General features: G+C 38.1%; 1 protein-coding gene across 10 annotated transcripts in view; it reads right to left on the minus strand.

Annotated features, from left to right (window-relative positions):
- The window catches only part of gpatch8 (G patch domain containing 8), a 49,538-nt gene extending 23,187 nt beyond the window's left edge, over positions 1-26,351 (minus strand). For 2 of the 10 annotated variants that reach the window (XM_079821495.1, XM_079821490.1), the window contains exons 1-2: positions 26,237-26,334; positions 2,595-2,672 (exon numbers count right to left, since the gene is read on the minus strand). Coding sequence is in view for 1 of the 10 variants with exons in the window: in XM_079821489.1 (XP_079677615.1) it covers positions 2,595-2,672; positions 26,237-26,281 (123 nt within the window). In the remaining 9 variants the exon portion in view is untranslated. Of the gene's footprint in view, positions 1-146; positions 187-2,594; positions 2,673-26,236 lie in introns of all 10 variants that reach the window. The other 8 variants (XM_079821492.1, XM_079821493.1, XM_079821498.1 and 5 more) reach the window with 8 other exon arrangements.
- Between the last annotated feature and the right edge of the window lie 955 nt (positions 26,352-27,306).

The following is a 27,306-nucleotide window of genomic DNA, read 5'->3' on the forward strand; positions in this document are numbered from 1 at the left end:
AGAGACAGAAAGAAGGACAGAATGATGAGAGAGACAGAGAGATAGTGAGAGAGATAGAAAGAGAGAGCGAGAGACAGAGAGAGTTGAGAAAGCGTTACAAGGAGCCCCTAAAGAGACAGGAGGAGGAGAGCAGAGCGTGCAGATACAAACCGGGTCAGAGCTGCTTAGCTAATTGGGGCCAATTCGCTGCAGGAGAGAAATGTCGAACACCCCAAGTTGTGTACAATACTGAAAATATCTGAAATGAACTGTCCTACACAAACACTAACACAAAAAACAAAAGCACACAAGATACTGGGCACTAGTGTGCTCATCACACACACACACACACACACCACTTTCTCTCATTCAAAATGCACACATTCGCTCTAGCTCTCTATGTGAGGTGGACGACACACTGAGTGGCTCATATCTAAATCAGGTCAGTTTAGCTTGAATCAAATGGAGCAGACACACAGAGCAGTTGTGTAATTCAATTGGTGGCGTGTCTGCGTGTCAAAGGTCTGCCTCTAAGTCTGTCAAATCTGACTAGGAGTGAATATATTGATGGAACGCTTTACTTGAACCACTAAATGTCTGTGTGCATAGATGTATTATTCTAGCTTAGTCTTGACGCACATGCACATCTTCTAAAGAGGTGTGTTTTTTTTTTGCCTTGTATACTTAGAGGATGCCATTTGCAAGATAGAGTGAACTAAAGAGCCTGTTGTGGTTCAAAGTCAAACCCATGCAGCATGCGTGTTTGCAGCTAGTTTTGGTGTGTCTGTCAAAACACTAACTGCTGATTAAAGGAACAAAGCATAAGCAGATTTGTCTCAACTACAGTTGATAAAGATTTGAAAGAGAATCCCACTAAATGATTATCATATTTTAACACTGGATCCAAGCAGCGCAATGCGACAAGACAATTACAATCAGTGATGCTGTCTACACTGGATGCGGCACGAGACAAATCCGATGAGTCCCGATGAAATCCCGAGAGTAAACCGATGCCTTGTTCTATTTCTGACGTACTCCAAGCGCTCACGCTACTTCTGACACTAAGGAGAATGGATTTGTAGTTTGTAGTTCTTCCTCAGAATTTTTGTCTTGCTTTTCAAATGCAAATCAAGATACATTAACATGAGATGCAAAATGACATCAAGTATGAAGTCTTGTTGTCTGAAAGTTTATGATTAAAAACAGGAAAAAATACCTGACCAAGTGCTCAGAAAAATCTATTTAATTCTAAGGGAAGTTCATACATCTCTTTGACATATTTATTCTTGTTTTAAGCATAAACTCGCTTCATTTTGTTCAAGACTTAATATATATTTGCATCTCAAGTAAATGTATCTATTAGTATTAGAAAACAGGACAAAAATACAAAAGGAAGATATGTTTTGTTTGGAATTTAACACTTTCTGTTCTGATTTTATTAGTGCAAGGGCAAATTAAAGGGATAGTTCACCCAAAAATGAAAATGCTGTCATCATTTACTCACTCTTAAGTTGTTCCACACCTGTATAAATGTTTTTTTTTCCTGCTGAACACAAAAGATGATAGTTTGAAGAATGTCGGTAACCAAACAGTTGGTGGACCCCCATTGACTTCCATAGCATTTTTTTCCTTCATACTATGGAAGTCAATGGGTCACCGACATTCTTCAAAACATCATCTTTTGTGTTCAGCAGAAGAAAGAAACTCGGACAGGTTTAGAACAACTTGCGGGTGAGTAAATGATAATTTTCATTTTTGGGTGAACTATCCCTTTTTAGGACCTGCAGAAAACCTGTATATTTTAAAATGTAATTTGTTCCTGTGATGGCAACGTTGAATTTTCAGCATCATTACTCCAGTCTTTAGTGTCACATGATCCTTCAGAAATCATTATAATATGCAGATTAGGTGCTGACGACGAAACAATTCTTCTCATCATCAATGTTGAAAACAGTTGTGCTGCTTATTATTTTTGTGGAAACGATGCATATTTTTATATTATGTAATTTTAAATTACTTTACTGCAAGCGGACAAATACTCCAGGCCTTGGCGGTTTCATAAATTGAATAATCATGGGTAATAGATCAAGATCTGTGTCGATCAAAGAGTCTGGCCAATGTTGATTTATACATTGTACATGCGTGACTGTGTATTTCGGATTCTACCCTTTACCTTTCCTACAGTGAGCCATCCACTTCACATTTCAAACAAATGTCAAAAACTCATTTTATTCAGGAATACCATCTAACATCCACACAAGCACATCCATCCATCCATCCTCGCTCACATCTGTGATCATAAAATAAAAAAACAGCAAGCTGATCACAGTGATTGGTACAATCCAACAGATCTGCTTGACCTGTGTCTTCATTATACAGTCACACAGGTGATGACACCAGATGTGGAGAACAGGGAAGGGGGTCTACAGTGGCCTCCAGAAAGGGAGTGCTGACTTATTGAATAAAAAGGATGTGATTTGACTATCTCTAAAATAAGGGTAGGGGCTGACAATAGAGGTGGTGTGGCTATTCCTGACTGGACCAATCATTCACACTCTCACACACAGGAAGCAGCTGTTCTAGTCAACAGTACCAAGTGAGGTGTGTGGTCTTACCGGTTCTATGGGCTTGTCCAAAGAGGCCTGTTCCAACTCCAACTGACCTTCCTCATATTGGTCAAAGTGATTTCCACCCTGAGAGGAGAGAGGGAAAGGAAAGAGAAAAGGAAGATAATAGATTAAAGCAGAGCAAACAGTGCCTGTACAATTATTTATGTGCTAAAATGAAGCAACATTTCCCCCTTAATCTAATTGCATTCGAAACAAACAGATACTGCAATGTTCAATTTTTAAAGTAAATGAGCAAACCGTACTAAAACATACAGTTTTAATGAACTGATTCTTGGCTTCATGCTTAATGCCAGAATCCAGACAAACCGGATCGTTCATCTGCCTCGATTCTGACAGCAGGAATTTAATCAGATGAGAAATACGAGGTCACCATGAAAGGGAGGTGGAGTAATTTCTAATCCACCTGCTCATCTATTTCTCTATGAAAGATAGGTCAGTCAATCTAGTGGTTTTCCCTCTTTATTCTATTGTTATTTTTTTATCTTTTGCCACTTGCTACTGAATAGAGGAAATTTGCAAGCAGAGGAATGAGAACGGGCTGGAATCAAACCTGTGTCTGTAATACGAGTGTCACAGCTTAAAGTCTAAGCAGTAAGCCATGGCTTTGCCCTCTAACCTTTTAAACATGTTATTACATTGGGTGTATTACAACAAAACAGGGCCCAGTCTAAAAGTAAGACAAAAGTAAGTTTGTATAAGACAACAGCGGAAGCAGTGACAGATTTTTTTCTTCCATATGCTGATCAAATGATTGTTGATCTGAATGCAAGCTTGAGGTTGATTGTAAGAAAGGGGCAGGGTTTAAGAAGACTAAATTATTGGAGAAGTCCAGGAATCACCACAGAGAAGTTTGTCTTGATGTCCACTATTGTTAAAAATAACAGGCTCAAAATTTTTTAACTTTTAATGGATAAATCATTCACAAAAAGATGCATTTAGAAAATGGACTGCGTGAATTTACATTTCATGTTGACTTAAAAGCTTTGATTTCACCTCTTTGAAACTATTCATCTTAATCAGGGTTGCTGCATATTTTTTTAAAGTCAAGTTTAAGGTTTTTTAAAGACATGAAATCAAATGATTACTGTGTCTATTAGGGGTGTGCAATATAGACAAAAAAATATATATCTCTATATTTTCATAGTTTTGTTGATAAGAATTAGATTATATTTTGCTGATTGTGTTTTTGGGCTGGTACCATGGCTGGTTTAGGCCTGTTGTGGACAGCTGATTTTTATATTATTCATATTCTATGCAGTGGTCAGTTCACAGCTGCGACAGAAATTAACATTTTTATTAAGGGGCAATATTTGCCACCGTAAAATTTATTTTCAGGGACACAGATTCAGTCAGTAAAAAAACTTGGTTCTGCTTGTGGTTTCATTTTTAAAATTTTGTTGGCGAAATAAAGGAAAACAAACAATATTGACAATACGGCATCTAAAATGTAACTCACAATGTTAATTTATTGTTCATTTAACTTATAAAATAAATATCATTTGCAATCGTGCTGATATTTGGGGAGAACAGAACTCTTGTAATAACTACAACATATGATATAAATATAAGACAAGAACTCCTCGGGGCAAATAAACCCCCCATATATATAGATAGTGAATTTTGGGGGTATTAGTGTTGTCAAAAGTACCGACTTCGGTACTGAAATTTAAAAAAACGTGACGCTTTGAGTGCTTGGTGAAAAGCGTCACTGATGTATATTTACAACACGTTTTTGAAGAGCCGATCATTGTAGCCAATCGCAGACATGTTTAGATTTAGAAGTCAGTGTCCTCTAAAATGGAAGACCTTTCATAAGTAAAAATAAGACATGACTTTTTATGACCTTACATTTTTAAAAATCGAATTTAATACTTTAAGACATTTGAAGGATCGGCGGGGACACAGTTATGTTCACGAAGCAAGTTCATGGCAAATGAGTAGACAGAAAATCGATTTAATATGAACAGAAAAAAGACTGACAGCAGCTAAAACTGCTTAAGCTTTCAGCTGTTTTTGTACACCGCCATCTCCCTCTGGCTCTGTGTACCATCAGAAGCCACTGCTACAGGAAGTCAACACATCCCAATGAGAGGCCAATGACAAACACACACCCACACACACACACACACACACACACCGACCTGCATACAAACAGTTTAAAGCAGAACTGGCTACTACAAGATACTGAAGAACACAGCTATAAATTCAGCTTTTGCACTTGACATTTATCTTTTTTTGAACATTTAATAGCAGACACCCACACACATCCAATGGGAATACTGTGTGCTCTTCCACATGCAAACAAAGAAAAACTCGCTCTCAGCAGTGTCACGATTTGACACGCTCCTACCCTTTGACACAGATCAGCATGATGTGGCAGCAGGACTGCAATACTCAGATAGAGGAGCGATTTGCAGACGGAAGGATTATGCAGAAGAGCAATTGATGCAACACCATGCATGACAGATGCATGTGGTGCGTTCGCCAAAAGGTGGATGAGGGTACTACTATATCCCCTTATCCAACCGGCGGCTCTATGGCTGCCTTTGTTTAAACTCTGACCCGAGTCACTGCTTAAAGCTGTTAGGCATGAAACAGCACCTGTTCTGAGAATTTACACTCCCCACTCACATCTACACACAAAAAAACACTCAGTTAAACATTTGGGGAGCAGCCACCCCCCTGATAGCTTGCTTTGCGTTCACCCGAACAGCTGATGACAAGGGTCAGGCTCATTATGGGAGGTATGATCCCACTGCTTTATCTCTTACTGATGATAATGTGAACAAGGAAGGTTGAGCTCATTTATTACATGATTCTCTGGAATACTTGATTCTGATTGGTCAATGGATGCACTAAAATACAGCGCAGTCAAATACGACCAATGAAAGTAAATATTTCACTGCTGTTCATGGCAACATATCACGTTATATGTTACTTTAATGTCTCTCATGACTTTGTAGTTATTCAATAGCATAAAAACCAGAGGAGCTAATTAGTGGCATCACTTTGTGAGACTGTAGGAGAGAAACAAGTGACTGCAGATCAATGTTAGCTAACTAGTCTAGGGCTAATTAGCGATTATTTTGGTTGATTAATCGGTCGATCATTTTATATAGTAGTAGATTCGTTTATTGATTAATTTTATGGTTAATCAAATTATTTCCTGACCTGACAATTCATTCTTTAGTTAACTTACCAAAAAACAAGCAGGACAACATACAGCCAGTTGCCCATTCTCTTAAAATAAACCCCTTCATGACAATGGCTGATTGTTAATTATCCTGTACCAAACTACACAAAGGTAAATAAGGGGAAAAAGTCTTTCCCCTGGAATCTGTGTTGTAACATAAAACATAAACAAAGGACATTGAAAACGAGTTTGAGGAGTCTGAGGAGAGATAGTTCTCGACATATGTTCTGGAATAAAGAAAATAATAATTGAATTGAAAGAGCTGATTAACAACTAATATAATCAATGAAGTAATTCCCGAAGGAAAGGCGCGACAGACTGTGAAAATGTCCATCCTGCACACCACTCTCATCCCGTCTGCTGGTAGTGAAGTCATCTGCCTGACGACAGCAGGATCAGTGACAGTTTGAGTCCAGTCCCCACAGGAGCCGGAGCTGAACTCTTATCAGCAGCACTTTGAAAGAAAGGACAACCACTAGGAAAAAAATATGGCATGGGGCACATTGAAATATCAAGAAATCCACATGGGGGCTATGGTTTAAGCGGGAAGGAAGAGAAGAAGTTTTTAACGAACTTTAATTTCTCTGCATGTACACAAAACCCTCATTTAACTGCAGCCAAGTAGGGCTGAGCGATATGGCCAAAATATAAATCAAAGTAACATTTTTCATATCAGTCAATATTGATAATTATCAGGATGAATGATAAGTGTTACTCACAGGTAAAGCCATGCATTGCACCTCACTACCATGGCAAAAAAGTGAATCGTTTCTATGGTATGTGTTATGAAAGACACTAGCATAAAGACATTTAATTAGTACGATACAAATGCACAAAAAGCCTATTAACAATTTTTTTTTTATTCCATTACTCCTTTAATACATTTAATGTCTGCATTAATAATATAAAAAAATTATAGTTTGATAAATATCCCACATTTCTGCCACAATCCTATGGTTCCAGTTTTCAGTATATCATGATAAATGTTGGTGACTTGAAAAAGCCTTCTCACTGTATCATTTTGGTTAGGGATGTCACAAGTACCGGTACCAAGTTGGTACTGAAATTATAAAAATGTGACGATACCATCATTTCTCTAGTACCGGTAGTACAGACTCTGGTACCCGCATCTGCATTCAGTCGCTTCCGTGTTTATCTAAGCGCAGGCTCCAGACTTTAGCCGAATATATACTAGTGTCTGTGAATATTAAACTGCAAAATATTATTTAAATATTACTTCATGAGAATTTACCGTTTCATTTGAGAAAACGGTCATATCATGAACACAGACACTCAAAGGTCTTCACGGCAACCTGTCAAAATAAAAGTTTGGTTTAAAAAAATTAAATTGACTGAATATATCAGGCTACTGTTGTAGCCTACAGTAGATTTAGCTATATGTAATAATAATACATCTTATTACAATGCCTTGATGGTTGACTATTTTCATAAACAATGTTTACTTTTAAACAGCATACAGCCTTTAAATGTTTGATTATCATCATACATAATATACTTAATACATTTGTTTTAAATAGTTAAATAAAATAACTTTTTTTTTTTTTTTTTGCTGTGGTACCGAAATTGGTACCAAGTGGTACCGACTACTGGATTTTTGGTACCGTGACATCCCTGGTTTTGGCTCAATGTTTCTCCTGTTTTCCATGTCAATGTCGTTGAGAAAGTCAGCACCATTTCATCTGGCTTTAAACTAGACCTTAAATCACAAGGCATTCAATTCACAGTTTGTAGTATGGGAGAACTCTGTACTTCGAAAACTTTTCACTGGATCTCAAAGCGCAGTTTAGTGGTTGCAGTGAAAGCATGAGTCCATCTCAATCACGCAGTGTGCTTTGAGCCGAGATGATACATGTTCAGTGAGGCGCACTGTTCAAATGAGCAGCTGTTTCGTTCAGCTTTTGGCATGTTTGCCGTTTAATGTTTCTCATAAGCAATAGAAATGGCAGGGCTTATTGTTATTGCCACCAGTGTGATGGTCTGCAACAAGCATGCGCAGCATTATTTGCATAGTGTATCAACATTATATCAATTTTGAACTCCTAACAAACATTATAATTTTATAGAGGAAAATTAGTGTTATTATTTTATCATGCAGCCCTACAGCCAAGACAGGAGTACAATGCAAAAGTGTGACTGACAGCTTGTCTGTTGTGGACTAACCAAGCAGAACATGCAGCAGGATTCACCAGACTTTAAGCTGACCCCACAACCCAAGTTCTGCAATCTCAGAGATCTTGCGCACACACCTCAGTGCTGCAGAAAACACAACCAAACATGGACAGAGAAACAGTCGCAGCAAAGATAAATAAATCCCTCCCCATCACCCAATAAAAGACATTCTGTTGAAATGATCCACACATACTGCATGATGTGATGTCCAATCTCTTACATGGATAAGCTTGAGTCTAACCCACGCAACCACAATACAGGAACTGTGGACTTACAATCAGAACAGAGAAAGTACTATAGCAGTCTCTTTCTAGCCTAAACACACACAACGATCAAACGCAGTGACTTTTTTTTAAAACACTCCATGACATTGTGTTTATTTAGCCTCCTTAGCTCAGATATTCACAAATAAATAAATGCATGCATTCAGTTTTTTGGTGAACACTGCAAGTGACAAAAGCCAATAGTCAACTAAAGACAAGCCTTTGTCACAGACTGTCAGACTGTATCGGTCACAGAAAAGACAGATTTATAGAAACATACCTCATGAATAAAGATGGATCAAAGGTATAAAAGGTCAAGCAAAAACACGTACAAAACAGACCACACCATGAAAAGGAAGTACACAGACCAGCACATTGGTATGCTGTTTGCTGACCAGACTCACCAGGAGGCATTGCTGGTCAAAGATAAACACAAAGCATTTGAATTCATAATATGCATTGCCTCACCTAAAGCAGGGGACACATTTAACGACTAGCTGAAGCAATTTAAGACTGAACTGAACACACTTAAATAGGGGTGTAACGGTACACAAAACTGACGGTTCGGTACGTACCTCGGTTTTGAAGTCACGGTTCGGTACAGATTCGGTACAGCAGTTTTACAAAATTGCTTTTTATTAATTTTTATTCAACAGTGGTTTAATGAAAAAAAATTTGTGTCTGTCCTTAAATGAATTCAGTTATAACTAAAAGTTTCTTAAAGATAATGCTGTAAACTATAAAGGGAGCCCTTACTTACATATTGCTATTAAAGATAAACAACAGAGCACAAACTATTAGCCTAAATTAATTTGCTATTTATTTTTTAGATATAATAATCACACAGTTTTTGCATTAACATCTAAATCTAATTATTATTATTTTTTCTCCAATTTGTTGTTGAAATATAATCATTTAGTGGCTGTAATTTTCATGACAGGTTTATTTAAACATACATTAAATAAACAAGACATCACTAACAGGCTAAGTAGTATATAATGAATATATATAGGCTAATATAACAAATATATAGGCTAATATAGTGCATGTATTCAGTGAAAGAGTTAATCGCTCTAGTGAACTCACAGCTGTGGACACTGAATGACTACTGAGGTAAACGTGATTCTACATGACATTGTTTACATGCTGTTTTATTGTCTTTCCGCGGTTGAAACACCGATGGAGCGATTACACAACATATGATACGTTTCAGTAAGTTGTAATGTATCCTCAACATACCTTAAGATATTCATTTATGTTTATTCTTTAGGAAGAGATGATCACGTTCACTCGCGCGTTGCCGCTTGAAGTTGAAATGATGCGCGTCTGTCAAGTCACATTATAGAGCGTTAAAACGGCATCGTTTGAATTTCGTGATCAAATGGACTGAATACTCAATATGTTCGTGTGGGAACTCGGATTGAAGTGTGTTCCGCGCTTTAAACAAGCCGACTGTAAACTGTTAAAGATTGCATTCATAACCGTTCGGTACACACGCGCACCGTACCGAAAGCCCTGTACTGAAACGGTTCAATACGAATACGTGTACCGTTACACCTACACTTAAAGACTGTTCCCTTCGACCGGAACAGATATTAATCTTTGACAGTCAGAGAAGAGTACAAACGTTTACGACGGAGTCAGTCCACTACACAACACACTTAAGCCCAATTTATACTTCTGCGTCGAATGTACATTGTAGGCTGTGTGTTGCACTCGTAGCCTACGACGTACCCTGATGTGCACCTCTCCAAAAATGTAACACGCATCAATTCTACGCAACCGCAAACGCTGTAATTGGTCTGCCAGAACCCCTCCCTAAGGGGTAAACATGCTCCCTTTGCATGTGTAACTGTGCGTCGCCGTGGACAAGAACGCAGAAGTATAAATGAAAATTGACGCGTAGCCCACGGCGTAGAGGCTAAGACGCAGCCTTTAACTTTGAACTCAACTGTGCGAATATCTTGTACCGAAACAAACATGGATGTCAACAGACAGCCGCCACTACTTATTTGCAGTGCAATTTGTGCAGAAAAAAATAATAAGGAAAAACGCTGCCAAAAGCACTGGTGCTTTTTATATGGTTACCAGTTATAACGAAATAAAGTACTGCTTTATTTATTCTGAAACAAAAGTCATTCAAATTTTTTTTTTAATATTTTAATTTTAATTTTATCAGTCTACAGTGAGTGTACAATGCTTCCAAAACCATCTTATATAAATCACAAACATGCACAGGGCATGATAAAAAACAGAACGGGTCAATATTTTGTTTTTTTATTATTATTTTGAATTTGGTGCTTTATGCGCAGCTGATTAAATGACATTTGGGTTTATTGTATGTGTGTTGCATGAAGGCGGCTTTCTGCTGCATGCTTACAAAGGGACTCTTGAGGAGACAGTGGATTGCCATTCATTTGTTGCCCTGATTACACGGCAGGCTCACTCTCGCTCGTATCCAAGGTAAATCATCAACACCATCACCCCTTACAAGTGTTTTATTGAACTAAATACATTATAATCGGCTAAAACGAATGTGCAGGTTACTTTTCTGAACAAGAGCACACCCGAGTCCGTGTTTCTCACGCTGTTCATGCAAATAGCGGCACATTGTGAATGTAACTGAACTCAGAGCACCTCCTCCAGGTAGTCTCGGGTTCGGTACCCTGGTGCACTCCCAGGTCCGCATGATAGCTTTTAACATTACCAATTTTTCATGCGGACCATTCTGAACTAAAACTGCAAGTGTAAAAACGCTCTTTATTTCTATTTTTAAAATGAGAGAAATCACTGCTTATTCTGAATTTTTACAGAAGACAGTATCACTTTTTTCCGTCTGCAGCACAAAACGTATAGCCTAAAAGGTAACTTGCAATGTTAACTTACGAATTAATACAAAAGAAACATCAAAAAGATTGTGTTTGATAAAATTACAAGAATGATGTTTGACAGGGAACGCATCTCCTCAGCATAATCACCTGCGCCAGTCGCAAATATTAAACACGTTTAATAAAATCTACGTGAGGACGACTGAAACAGCTGATTCTTAAATTTGAAGACTAGAATCTATAGATACAGCACACTGCATGATTTTTCACACCGACTGTAAACACTAATTTGAGCATGATCGTAACAACCAAATTCCATTCATAATCGGCCAAACAGTCATTAGGTGTGTCCCCGGGTTAAGGGTGTACTCACACTTGTCGCCAGGGAACGGTACAAGGCAACCGTGCCTAGTGCGAGTACACCCTAAGACAAAGAGGAGCAAAAATTATGGGAAAAACCCAAGGGAGAAGTAGAATGACCACAGCTATGCACATTTGAAAGTTACCTCTGTAGGACGTCTATTAATATTTACTTTCAGCTTTTCAACATTTTGTGGGCTTCATAGTTATATTCTCCTTAACATATCACAATGTGAAGCTTAATCTAAACAATTATTGTAAGTGATGTGATGCGAGTTTAATCACTGACCACCCATCAAAAGAGAATCATAACCACCCGCTACAAGCTGAACGTGCTTAGATGCAAAAACACTGACATTTAATTCCAATGAACAAAGCAAAAACAGAAAGAGGAGAAGAACTTCATATAACTATATATCACGTGATTAGCCTGACGTCGTCATACTCAGATTCTAGAATATGTGTCTGATACTGCTCCATTGGGCTGTGATTATGGGGTGAAAATGCCTCTGCACTCAATTTGATAGACCAACAACCAATTAGAGCTACGGAGCAATGCATGGTTGTCAACAGAACTCAACTGCACACACGCTGGAAGAAGTAGAAGAAGATGAGTGTAAACGATATTTGCCGGTATTGTAAAAAAGAATTTAAGGATACACGGAGTACTTACCAACACAATAATCATTTTTGAGAGAAATAGTAAATGGTGAATGCATATACGAACAAGTTTAGGATTTGAACTAATTCAACTGAAGCGCTCTTTGGTGACATGGATGATAACGTTACAGTTGATCATCTGTCCATCATCGTATAAAGCCCGCCCTGACAAATTAATTGGTCCAAACAGCTCTGGTTCGAGCATAGTTGCTCCACAACGGATCAAGTCCAAACCGAACTTCCCGACCTCAAATGTTGTGGGCGGGGCTAAGTTCAGCTGGCATCCAGGCTATCACGTGAAATCAGACCATGAGAATGTGATTCCATCAAAGATCTCTATAACAGGTGAAGGTACAAGAAAACGTAGAAAACGCCCATGCTCCCTCATGTCTACCAAATTATGTCAATTTACCTTATTAGCTGATAATTCTGATTAAGTTCAAAAATGACAATTTTCTACCGTAGCTGTCCTCTCTGAGGAGAAACCTCCGACTGACATCTACATTGATCTATTGATGTTTTCAGACAGTGGAAAAACTAGCGATCAGGTGTTTTCAATCTCATCTGAAATGAGCAGCATTGAGGTAATGCATTATAAGTAACAGGCATTACGTAATCAGATTCATTTTTGATGTAACGAGTAAAGCAACGCATTACAAATTACATTCTAATAACACAAATACATTTATTTACAGCCAAAAAAAAGTTACTGCAGATGAAGTATTTTCAAGAATAACAGTCAAGTAATAGTATGAACTGTAGCTGATATCATGGTTTTTCCTGGGTCAAAAAATGGTCTTCGGTGGTGGTTCACACACACACACACACACACACACACACCCCCTACCCACGTGATCTGCGAGCGCAATACATTTAAAAAATGCTAGTACTTTTGATCATCTTATTTTGATATCTCATTATGTATGATCTCTTACATCGATGTTTGTTTCTTTTGTTCCTCATTTTTTACACTATTTACAGATAATTGTTTTGGTATATAATCATATCATCAGCTAGCTAATAACAACTTTGTTCTGGTTTCACCTCACTCCAGTCTAAATGATTGTAGGCTATTTATTTTACTACACATTGTCAACAGAAATAAGCTGAAATGCTGTTGATAATTAAAAATAATTCTTACTACCCACTCTTGCTAAATTGGGTAAGCACACTTGTGTTCTCATTTCAGATGCATGCGTTATGAGTAAATTAATAAACTGATTCGTTAGTTCAGTGTTGGACAGATCAGTAGTTCTAACCCAGTGTTTCCCAACCTTTTTTCAGTCATGGCACCCTTTGAAAATGTTTGCATACTTTATGCTAGGGGTGTAACGGTACAGATTGCTCATGGTTCGGTTTGTATCACGGTTTCGGTACGGTTCAGTATTTGCTATGTTCAGGGAAAAAAGGACTACTGTCAAATAAAAATAAAGAAAATAATAAGAACAAATAATTTAAATACAAGCAGCAGCACAAATAAATACTATTAAGCAAAGATACTAATAAAATAAACTATGCTTTTCAGGTACGTCTAACATTAGTTTTCAGGTACAGAAATTGATCAAATGTAAAATAACATTGCATATTTGAGTGTATAAATTAAAGATTAATCCTATTAAACTTACAAAAGCTATTCAATCAAGAGCAGTGAGTGATGTCTTTTGTTGTTTGACATTAAACAGACAGCAGTAAAGGCTACTGCCTCTTTAAGACCTAATGCTACTGCCCCTTTAAGACCTAATGCTACTGCCCCTTTAAGACCTAATGCATGGATATGCGTCGCCTTTCTGACTGTATAAAGTTTACTTAAGGCATATGCAGACTATAGGTGTTTCTCAATGTCAAGGATCCTTCCTCTGCAGGACTGATCCTTCCAAGTCACTTCCTTCAGAGGCTAGGCGAGGCTCCTCTTTAGCATTCGGAGAACAGGTAAATGGAACAGGCTAGCAAGTGCACGTCAGCCTCATTACGTCAGTGAAAAGGTCCGTTAGCCATCAATAACGTCATTTGTATACGGTTGTAATTTGTACTGGCATTTACAAGTTAAACTTTACTTATATTTACTACGGTTATAACAAATGTTTGGTAACGTAAATACTTACACTTGAAAGCATATTGCCCCGTTAACGCTCCGACTCCGCCAACGTCCGATAATTTGTATTTTTTGAACAAGATAGCAAAGCTGCGCGCATAGGATTGTGGGTGATTTGAGAGCGCGAAGTGCGCGAAGTCTACTCGTATGCATCCTTTCCTGTATATGGCATATTTTTCGAACGAAGGACTCAGACCTTGGTTGAAATTGCGAGGATCCTCGACATTGGAACAGCCCTTCGACGGACGTCGATGACGTAGCATCCTCAGAATTCTGGCTTCCGAGGATCCTTCCTTGACATTGAGAAACGCCTAATGTCTGCTAGAATACTTATCATGATGGACATGTTGAAATACTTTTTGTGTGAGTTTGTCCATTCAAGAGCTAGACTTGAAAGAGAACTCAATATTTGCGCGCTATGAGACGTGTGCGTGCTTTCGGATAAGAGCACAGAGCCAAATTCTCACAGCGCGTGTGACTTCTCATTCGCGTCTTCTGGCACTAAACCCGGGTGATGACGGCAAAAATGACTGGTCATATTCAAACATACGGCAGCACTCGCATGCATTGAACAAAGTTTACAAAGAGAGAATTATTTGAAGGACTTTTACACGGCACCCCTGCTCTTGTCAGACGGCACCCCGGTTGTGAAACACTGTTTTAAAATGATTCGGTTCAAAGGAATCATTAGGGCACGAATCGGACATTAGCAGAGGCGTTGTGTGCGAATACGGTCTCTTAGAACATCGCGGAAGATGTCAACACACAGAAAACACTTAATAACTAGGGATGCACCGAATATTCGGCCACCGAACATTTTCGGCCGAAAATGGCCCAAAAGTGCATTTTCGGTTTTCGGCCGAAAGACTTATCACCGAAACAACACGGCCGAAATGTTGTGATGACGCAAACAGAAAGAGCGACCTGCACGTGCTTGTCTGAAGCAACATGTCCGCGGTGTGGAGTCTGTGGACGTATTTCAGTATATCTGAGAAACACCCACGTCTGCTCCATGCACAAGCACTGACAGCGAGAGCTCATGTTCTCGATGAGAAGAGGACCAGACTTCACTGTGAACCCGAACGGTTTCTGAATGCAATCTTTAACAGTGGGCATGTTTTAAGCGCGGAACACACTTCAATCTGGCGGCGGCGCGCGCGCGTGAACGCGATCATCTGTGAGCGCGATCGATCATCTCTTCCTTAAGAATAAACATGAATGAACATCTAAGGTGTGTTGAGGATACATTACAACTTACTGTCACGTATCATATGTGGTGTAATCGCTAAATCAGTGTCTCAACGGCGGAAAGACCTCAATATAACTGCTGTAAACTAAACAGTCATGTAGCATCACATTTACCTCAGGCACCTCAGTGTCCACAGCTGTTAGTTCACTAGAGAAATCAACTCTTTCACTAAATATATGACCTATATTAGCCGTTATATTCATTATATTCTACTTAACCTGTTAATGATATATTGATTATTTCATGTATGTTTAAATAAAATGACAGACACTGTGTATAAATGATTATATTTCAACAACGAATTGGATAAAAAACTATTTTATAATTAGATTTAGAAGTTATTGCAAAAACTGTTTTTTTGTTTGTCAAAAGTTTACATGTTTGTGTACTATGTTATTTGAGTGTTGATTATTAGACCTAAAAATACATAGCAACTGAATTTAGGCTAATAGTTTGGGCTCTGTTGTTAACCTTTAATATTAATGTGCAAGTAAGGGCTCCCTATATAGTTTAGAGCAATATATTCTATAAACTTTTAGTTATAATTTAATTCATTTAAGGACAGATACTTTTTTTTCAGTAAACCAATAAAAATAAATAAAAAGCCATTTTGTAAAACTGCTGTACCGAACCGTCAGTTTTGTGTACCGTTATACCCCTATTCTACAGTTAACATATGGGCTATGGCAGTCTTTGTTTTGATACACTATGTTGAAGGCCTACAGAGAAAATAGTTTTATCTTTAAGCACTTGCACTTGTTCTGAATGCACTTTCTTGTAGTAGTCCAACAGAGACAATTTTTAAATGCACTAGACCTAAATGCACTGTTTTTATGAGAGAACATTTTATAACCTTTCTGTAGGCCTGTACATTATTATTTAATGTACAAATGAGTGGGGTCAAGTTAAACATTTTAGTTTGAATTTTATTTTATACTGTGCATTGTTGCAATGTGCTAAATAAATATTGGCATAATTTGTAATTGATTTATTCTTTGAAACTTTAATATTAATGTATGCAATTGCAATGCCTTGATTTTAGTAAAGTTAGTACACAGTCATAGCCATAAATGCAATGGTACTAATAATTGGCATAATTTCTTTCGGTGTTTCGGTTTTCGGCCTTGGTTTCCTCTTTTTCGGTTTCGGCCAGGAATTTTCATTTCGGTGCATCCCTATTAATAACTGAATATAATTTGTTTCCCGTTTATTGAAAGTATGGTTATGTCAGCTGGTCAGAGAAGAGTCAACGTTTTTTGAGCGCAATTCACACCCAGCGGTAATTCCAGGAAAAAATTGTCCGAATGTGCCACGTGTAACATGTTTTCGGTCTTTTTGATTTGACCTTTTGATTTGGATTAATATGTGAAATATTATGTATATTATGTATATTATGTATATTAGTGGTTGATGTGCAACTATGCCATCAAAACCCATTATTACGCAATTTTGAATAGCTGTCCACTGTAATGACCGCCATGCATGAAAGGGTTCATTCTGTCACCAGCTCTTGAAAAATTGCCAAGGCAAAGCTCTCAGTTTGGCTGCTGGCTCTAATCTAAACCAAGGGCTTCACAATGTTCGTGGGCACTCTAATAAAAGTCTGTTTGTTCCTGTCAATACTCCATGCGCAGCCAACTGCGTGGTTAGAAACTCTTCTTTCAGAATGAGGGCTGAAGAGGTCAACCGATTTTACTGATAATGATAAATAGGTTGGGCTATGCTGACCGATAACCGATTAATCAACCGATAGTTTTTAAAATGGATACTGAATGAAAACAAACATAACATACAATTAGTGCTTAGCTTTATTACAAAAATATAAAAAAATAATACTGACCCGTGAAAATGTACTGTACTTTTTAAATGTAAAAAAATGAATATATTAATTATACCTTGATCATTCATGTTAGTTCATAGTGCATTAACTAATGTTAAGAAATACAACTTTAAAATGCATTAGTAAATGTTGAAATTAACAATGAGCAATACTTTTATTAACCTTACACTCTAAAAAAAGATGGTTCTTCAAAGGCTCTTTACACGTAGTTTCAGTTCTATTTATGGTCTTGAGGACCCTATATGGCAAAACGGTTCTTTGTGTTAGAGTTTAGGGTTCTTTATTCCGCCTTTTTGTTTTTCAAATCTGTAACTGTCAAAGCATCTCATTACTGATTTTCTGGAGCTCAGCTATACAACACCACAGCCTGTCAACACACTCAACAGGTAAATGATTTCTTTCTTAAAATGTCTATAAATTGTAACCTTCAAATTGTAACTGGTTTCTAACAATCATGTCTATTTCTCTTTTTTATTGTAACAGAACATGGGTGACTTGCTCTGTTCAGGTAAGGATACTTACGTAAGAGAGATTTTAAATTTAAATATCCATATTGTTAGATTTTTTAAATTACTTTATGCATAAACATACCCAGTCACAAAAAAAAACATAAATGCGATCCCATGCCTTTATAGGGCTGGGCGATATGGCTGAAAACTGTTTCACGATATTAGTGTTTCATATTGGTCGATATCGATTATTATTGATGTTTTTATGACCTATTTAAAATAAGGACCAGGAGAAAAATATATTACATTTAAACATTTTTATTTTAAACTTAACCTTCCTCTGATTATAATCCCCTCAGTTATAAAGGCAGAAAATGTCAACACAACCATGGAAAACACTCAAATAATTAAAACGTAAACGTAAGTTTAAAATCACAATGAACACTTAATTATCTCAACATTAAGGTGCAGTGCCTCCGTTTTTTCTTTGTACCTTGTTGTTGAATATTTGCTAACTAATTGTGTTGCAATAGCTTACATACAGCACAGGGAAGCTTGATTTCAAATTAAATTTAAAAAGACGAGTAAACAGTAATAAAATAAGAACAAATTAGTTTGCAAACAATAGCACAAATAAATACAATAGAATAAAGAGACAAATTAAATGGACTGCTTTATTTTTTCAGGTAGGCCAAGGTCTAACAGTATTCAAGTAAGAAACGGAATAAAAAAAACGCAGTAATCAAATTTAAAATAACATTGGATATCTTCATTATAAAAACATTTAATTACAGATGAATCCATTAAAGTTACACAAGTTAATCAGTCAAGAGCAGTAAGTAATCGTTTGTCTTTTTGTAGTTTGAATAATAAATAACTGCTGTCCCTTTAAGACCTGACGCACGCATAGATCCCAAACACTGTTCCTGCTACACATTCTTCCTGAACTGGTTATGACTGTGTTTACGTTAATACTCACCAAGAGTGTATTTGACCATTAATAAACTGGAAAAAGGAGCTCATTTTTGCACTTGTATTTCAGAGGTGGCTTTATTACAGTATGTGTGTGCGCGCTTCAGATGCGAGCGCAAAATCTGCGGGAATGAGTAGAATTAACGTTATGTGCAATCCCGTGCAAAATTCAGACCGGTCACACCAACACTAACACGCAGTCATGAGGAAATATCCAGCAGAACACGCGTTCGCCGTGTTCAGAGGGTTAACCAGACTGAATGAGAGGAGGCGGGTGCGTTGCTGTCGGTTGGAGAGGAGGGCGCGGCTGGTATCGATACTGTAGAAAATTAGTATCGAAATATCGATATTTTTGACAACACTACCACTTATCACTCCACACTGGTTCTGTTACTGAAGAATCCAACACGAGACAACAATATGATGCAACCAAACGTGACACTGTTACTAGGGATGGGCATTTTTGTCAATTTCTCATTTCGATCGTCGATAGGTCTCAAAAACGAGTACTCGAGTACTCGGGGGCGGGGCATGTGCAGGGGGCGGGGCATGTCCGTCATTGAGATAATGAAAATACTGTTATGAAAATGGTTCTTGACAAATACAAACGTGACATGAAAACAGGTATATGAAAACATGAACATATTAAACAAAAAATAACTGCTAGATTATGATGCATAAATGTCTTTGAAAAAGAAACATCTTTATAAAATGACCGTCTCAAATAATCAAGTCAATAATATCAAGCATTGCCTTTGAGCTGTAACTGTGAAATAACACCACCCTGCAGAGCTTGCTAGCTGGTTAATAAACTCAACCAAACGCACCCTATATCAATATTAATATGAAGATTATTATGAACCTATTACAACATAAATCAACACAAAAGGACGTGAATGCGCACGTGAACTTCAGCGTGCTAGATTTTACAGGCGAAGGGTTTGAAACGGAACATTTTGAATGCGCTCTTCCCTTAACAACGCTGATACAAGGACAACGAAAGCACACAGAAACAACATTTTATTAAAATAGTGTTCTCATTATAATGCTTTGACAGATAGACTCTGCACATCATGCACTTAATTTTATTATTCATGATCGAAGCGTTTACAGACATCACTGCGTGTTTTCGAACTCATAACGAAAAACAACTTTAAATAAACTAGGTCTACTGTTAAAAAATACGAGAACAGTATAGCACTGCTGCATTACTAATATCAATGATTCTGAGAAAGAAATAGCCTTTCTAAAAAGAATATGACTGTCTCTAAACCATCATGTCAAGCATGAAATCTGCGTTTGAGCTGAAACTGAAGAGAATGAACAACAGCCGGTATAACGGCAGCGCTTTGCTAGCTTATTAAGCTCAACCAAATGCTTCTTATATTAGATTAATCAGATAGACAACATAAAAGTATCTTACAACGTGCATCTGCAGAAAAGGACGCGAATGCGCACATGAACTTCACGCGCTAGTCTGAGTGTTCTCGCTAGTTTCTCTGTGGATCAGCTGATACACGGGGAACTATAAGCACAGATCATTTACAGCATTCCAACATTGGCGCTGCACATCTTGCACTAACCATTTAATGATCACAGAGATTCCAGACATCACTGCAGTGCACGCCTCAGTTTCCCTTTATTTCGCCGCGGTCTGGTGGCGTGCTGTATAACGCTAACCAATCAGACCTCCGGTACCGCGCAAAACGACGCAATAAACAATAAAAAAAGAGACAAATATATTTTTTTCAGGGCGATCATCGTTCTCATGATCGATGATCGCTGTCACGTTCGAGTACTCGATTACTCGACCACTGTTGCCCATCCCTAACTGTTACATGATTGGCTGTCGTGTCACTCCCTACGTAGCTAGGTTACCAGAGAGTGAGTGCCTTTGTTCATGTAACCAAACATGCTTCGCAATCTCTGTTTTTTTCCGACGAAGAAAAAAAAATTATCAAGCGTTTCATTGAACGCATTTCTTTTAATATCGATTACGTGTCTATCGCGATACATATCATTTACGTGTCTATCGAGATACATATCGTTATCGTTTTATCGCCCAGCCCGATGCCTTTATCTCACTTTTTCGATAACGATATTGAATCGTTATATCGTGCACCCCTAGTAAACATTTTTTTTTCATATTTCCTCACAAAGATGCGTCATATGCCACTCTGCACTTTGAGAGGGATGTGGGACATGTTATTGTTATACATTAGGTATTTGTCCTACAGTGTTTTTTCTACTTTACCACAATAAAGGATGCGAACAGGTATAAAGGTCCTTTCACACTGGACTCGATTTTGATTTTGAATAAATCGCGCGATGGTTTTATTTTTTTGATCAGCTCTTTGTGTAATGAGAGCTTCCACACTGAACGCGAATGTGCTGCGGCCAAAAAAACGACGTTTATTTTTTTCGTTTCAATGTCAATTTTTAACACTCGCAGCAATAGAAAAGGCTTAAACCAATCACATACAAGGAAACAAAGGTGACGAAATGTCCAGTTGATGTCACTAGCCATTCAATCAACATTAACCTTTGCCAGGTACCGCATTTCTCACGAGATTACAGCTGTAACGTTAGTTGTGTTTACAGCTGTACAGATGCAGCTGTGTTTGCCCACTATAGGCTACAGATTACGATATTATAATCAATATGTTGATTTTTTTCTAATCTAATTGTGTCCGCCACTATAGAAAGTGAATGTGTTTCCGTCAGTACGACTGTGGCACTTAAATGTTTACATTGTGACTCAACTGGAAGCATAGCTGGAAACAGAGCTGCTCCGGATCGATTGGTTCCTGACGTGTGTGTTTGTCTCGTCGGATGCGCTGCTACTGTCTCTGGAGGAGCACCTCAAATTGTCCCACGGACATTTGAAAGTAAGTGCGGAACCGGCCATGATAAAGTTTTAGCTCCTGTACAAGATTAGCATACTCTACTTCAGGCTCTCTGTTCTTTAAGACTAGGTGCACCCAAAACCTTCTTCTCTGTCTTTTAACCTCTTAACCGGCGCCCCATTTTTGAGAATTCTTTGAAAACGATATACCCAAATGAAAATGTCTGCAGCTCTTAAACCCTATGGTCTATATTCATAAATCTGGTCTTATTTTAAAGGTCCTGTTCATCGTTATCCCATTTTTCAAACTTTAGTTAGTGTGTAATGTTGCTGTTAGAGCATAAATAATACCTGTAAAATTATAAAGCTCAAAGTTCAATGCCAAGCGAGATATTTTATTTGACAGAAGTTCCCTTTCAAAGCCTACAGCGAAGGGCTGGTTTGGACTACATCCCTGTACATCCTGCTTTAATTACGTCAGTAGAACAGTTTGTTGACTAACCTCCGCCCACAAGAATACGCAAAAAAGGGGGCGTGGTCTTGTTGCTCCCTCGTGGAGAAGAGGAAGTGTTGCGTTCGGTTCGGTTCGGTTGCGTTTGTCGCCATGTCGTTCAGACGCTGTTATTTTCATCCCGGAGTCAAATCACCTTTGTTTGGCCTTCAGGGGCTGTAGTTTGAGCGCGTTCATCTCCCCGTTATGGTAAGAGGCGTGACCTTTCCGGGCAACGTGCCCTAAGCTGCTGTCGAATCACAACACGGGAACCCCTGGCACAATCAGAACTCGTTACGTATTTCTGAAGGAGGGCCTTCATAGAAAGAGGAAATTCTCAGGCCGTTTTGAGGACAGTGAAAACAGCGGTATACAGATAAGTAAATTGTGTGAAAAATACTGTGTTTTTTTACACATGAAACATGAACACATGTTATATTGCACACTGTAAACACAATCAAAGCTTCAAAAAAACACGAAAAACGGGACCTTTAAACTAGACACTTGAAATGTTGCTACCCAAGAGTCATAATAACTCAAAGTAATATGGGAACAGAGTAATATACATGTAAGTGACTCACGTTTTTTTTTTTTTTTCTTCACTTAGGGAAAAAAATATTATAATTTAATGTTAAGAGCCTGAAAATAACTTAAATATAAAACTGAATGTCTAATCATGTCATGATTCAAATATTAGGATGATTCTCTCAGTTATGTAGCTTCTGTGAGCTTTTATGTCAAGAAAAGTCTAGGCGTCCTTTCAAAAAGGCCATTTATTTCAGAACATTTGCTATTGTAAAGAGTAGTTTTTCATTCAAATAAATCTGCAATAAACTGCAATAACTGCTAATTATAATGGATAAACAGTTACTGAAAAACTAAAGCAACTATTTACAGAGATAAAGTGTAAAAAACTCATTTAGCTAATAAGAACTGTCAGTAAGAGCCTGCGCGCTCCACTGCAGTTGCGCCATTGAGAGCGCGCCGACAGCGCACAAAGAGTATTCACCAAAGCCTACTTACGTAAACTGCGCAAGATAATGCCTTTTGATTGGTTACTAAGTCCATCAATCAAACCTTTGTTGGAAAGGCATTGGCTGGGCACCGTGTGGCTTTATCCAACGAAAACCATGGGCGCAATGATTTACAGCTCAACAAGCCTGTAAGGCGCTTCCTCTATATGATGCATCACAGGAGAGACTCTGATTGAAGGAGAGAGACGAGGGTTGATCCATTTCACGTGGGAGAGAGTATTCTTGCAGGGGGAGTTTGCCAGAAACGGATTAGAATCGACATTTCATTGAAAATGGACATGATTGATTACGCTAACTCAAAACTCCCTTGCAAACAACGAAGGATTTTTTGTTTTTTCCCTATTTTTTCGTTGTTTTGGATTAAAAAGTGGGATGCATTTTGAAGAGTGGACCCTTACACAGAGATGTATGCGGGTGTTTATTGGATTCGTCCGATCTGATCTGAACGACAGGAGATGAAAGATGAGTATCGCTAATATTATGCTAATGTTTACATGGCCGGTCCTTTAGCGTTTCATTTAACCCTTTCCTCTCTGGTGTATTTATTGCAAAAACAAGTTTAGAACATGAATCTTGAGTGTTTTAGCTTTCAAATGATGCATAGTTTGTGATAGTTGATTGAATATTTTGTATAAAATAAAAGTACACACACGCCCACTCACGTCAACCGCCCCGCCCACTATCCGATGCGGGTTAAGAAGTTAAAGAAAATGAAAAGCTCGTCTCCACTGAATGATGAAGTGTCCGTGTTTTCTCAGCTGTCGCCGCGAATGTTTTGGAGTGTTGGAGCTCTGAAACGTCGCAAACTCGCGTCGCGGCTGATGTGAATGGTTTTGACGCAAACTATTCGCACACAAAATATTTGCTTTTTCCGCTTCGCTTTTTCGTTACGCGTCCAGTGAGAAAGGGCCTTAATAGACCTAATTATTAGCAAATGAAAGGAAGAAACATTTATAATCCCCAGTGAAAATGGGTGAAACGTAAGTGAAGATTTGGGAAAAGAAACGAGATGTCCATGTCCAGTGGAATAAAATGGAGTAAGATGGTAAAATTAGCACAAAAAAAAAAATCGGGTGACCAGATCGCAAAACAGAATAAAAAAGTTGCCTGAAAATAGGCCCCAGCACACTTTCTGTGCAAGCAGGTTGTCATGTTGGTTATGTTGACAGAAGCTAGCCTATTTTCAGGCGCTGTGTAATATCATTATGTCGCTGCACTCATGGTACGGCAGCAAAGTTCCTTGATTATTATGCCGGAATGAGAATATAGTTCCTAGCCATATCGGTCTAGAAAATCACAACTTTTAATTTTCCATCTTTTTTTTGAGCGAGATGCTAACGGTCTAATCAGATTCAATGATCTATGCTATGCTATGCTAAAAGTGCTACCGCCAGACCCGGAGATCGGCTGAATGGATTCAAAACCGGTAAAACTCAACTGTTTAACTCTAGGGGAGTAGGAAAATGAGCCTATTTTCAAAAAAAGTGGAGTGTTCCTTTAACAAGTTTGTGATTATTTTGAATAAAAAAAAATTTAAAAAAACGAAATACAACGATACAGCTGTCATACAGCACTATTGTGGCTGCTGTGTCACGTGAGAAGCATGACGAGTCTCCATGGAAACAATAAGGCGATGCGTTCTAAAATATTTAGCCAGAGAATAAGAGGTGCGTCCCAATTCTCATACTTATGCACTGTTATAATTTTTTAAGTATAAATAGTGTAAGTAGTGTGCTCACACTGAAAATTCCAAAAAGAAAAAGTGCACTTTAAATACGCGGATGATGGGGAGGCACTACTAGATTCTGATGTAAAGGTGCGTCGTCAGTCTTTTTTTTACAGTCTATGGTCAAAACAAACACCAAAAGGCGTCAGTGATGGTCACCTCTAGAGGCCACGCTCATACTGTATAAGGACAGTGGACCCTTCTCAGCCACACCAGCAATGGATGCAACCCGGAAAAACTATTGGTATAGATTGTGGCTTGAAAACCGATTCGGTTATAGGTGCCGAATAATCGGAAAAACCAATCAATTGGTCAACCTCTAGGATAAACTCTTATCTGACAACATGGCCCATCTGCCGCATCAGTGAGGGACAAAACCAGCTCAGTCTCTAGTTAAAGCAGAAAGCCATCCCAGAAGGACTATTAAGGATTATATTAAGAAACCCTCATGACAAGCAACATTTAATTTGTCCTGACAAGAACAACAAGAACCCAAGAACATCTACAGCAGGATTTCTCACGAGATACACAATTTTTTTTATATGCATCACTCGATAAACACGCACACAAAATATTAATCATGACATGTCAAAGCTCCAATGACCAAGTTACCAGATCTGACAACATCATAATGCAATAAACAATGGATCTCTTCTATCGCATTGGGTCCAAGCATCAATAGCCTACTCCAGACGTTGTAATTGAAGTGTTTTTTTATTAGCGGGCATAACTTGCAAATCAGGTAACTTATGCAAAAAAAAAAAAAAACAGCACAAACATGCCATTGTGCTAGTCAAGAGTCAGTTTGAGACAAAAACAAATCAAACAATGTCTGCATTATTCGCATATAGTCACAACCGCGAGCAGACACAGGACATTATATTACAAGCTAGCGTCCTAGCAAATGAAGTGCAATATTTTTTTATTAAAAATAACTAAAACTACAAAACTCAGCTTTTGATTTTGACGTTTCACAAGTAAAAGCGAACATTTTATATTCAACTCATGCATACTAGAGTCAGGTGGCCGTTAGTCAATGAGATATTTGCTCATATTCTCCGGACTGAGGCGTTTATCTCTGTGTCAGGCCGAGTACAGCCTGCGGTCATCCTCCCAGCGTCTCAAATTAACAACATACCACTGTCAAACACAAGGGGTCAAATAACAACACATCTCTAACTTCAACGGCCATTTTGATATGTTTTGGAAATCCTTAAAAATGTGTTAGTAAACTGGAAAGCGACACGGACACCTCGCTGGTCTCGAGCTTGTCAATGCCTAACTAGGACGATGCTGCTGTTCTTGTGTCATAGTTGCAGCGCGAGCTCAGCGGCTCAAACAAATAACACCAAACTGTACAAAGCACAACTCTCCAAAATACACAGTGACCCAACATGTTTCGGCTACATGCAGTTCTTGTATTTATTTATTTTTACCTGGAAATCACGTTCTTCGTTGAATCTAGAGAATCTGTCGGCCATTTTCTCTCCTGTTCGCCTCGTCTACTGCGTCCCGACTTGTTCCTCTGTTGATTGAAACGCCCAGTGAAGTGGGCGGATGATGGATAGACCAATGGCAGTGCGCCGTTGTTGATTGATGTGCTGGCTGTCCAATCATCTAAGCGTGTCGTACTCCGAACCTGAACGTTTTGAACCATCTCTTGCGTATGAATCATGTATCAATCATAGCATGAATGGTACAATGTAGCATACGACCACTGTGCATTGATCGCAGAAAAGTGTCTTGGACACTTTGAACAATTTTACGCATACTCTTTAAAATGTGACTTGCATTTGTCTAGCAGGCCTTTTACATAACCTCTGTTTATGAATGAACTAATAGTAATTAAATGTAAATGACAAAAGCCTACTAACTCAGTATGTTACTTAAGATGTTTTAGTGTGTTTTATTTTATTATTCCTACACATGTAGCAGTTATCATTCTTTTTATCAGCTGTCTTTTGTTAGCAACTGTGAGGGCCCCCCCTGGTGCCAGGGGAAAAAAACATCCCATTGGCTCACAAGCAATTTCCAAAAAGTCATAAAGCCTTTGAATTAAATGGAAAACTATTGCCTCTCAATTCTCCAGCCTCTCCTCAGTCTACAGCTGTAGGACTAGGTATAACAACATTTTGCGAAATAATAAAACAAGTATTATGATCTATGCTTTCCTTTCCCCAATACATTTAGCTGTCAAAAGCAAATAAGGAGTGAAATTGTGGGAGAAAGTAAACGGTCTATACATTTAGACTTAAGCATTAACTGTCTACCATAAAAAGCAACAACACAAGTTAGTGAACATCATAGACCATTTATACAACATATAGGCCTAAAAGATGTAATTGTTCAGATAAGCATATGATTGACTACATATAGGCTATTTGCAGGTGCATGTGTGGAATCCTCAACACACAAGAACTGATGATATATAAGTATAATTTTATGGCATCACCAGTTTTAAAAGAAAGTTTTGGTGTAGCTCAAACTGCACAATCTAAAACAAAAT

Source organism: Gobio gobio, assembly GCF_949357685.1.
Source record: "Gobio gobio genome assembly, chromosome: 1".
Classification (NCBI taxonomy): Eukaryota; Metazoa; Chordata; class Actinopteri; order Cypriniformes; family Gobionidae; genus Gobio; species Gobio gobio.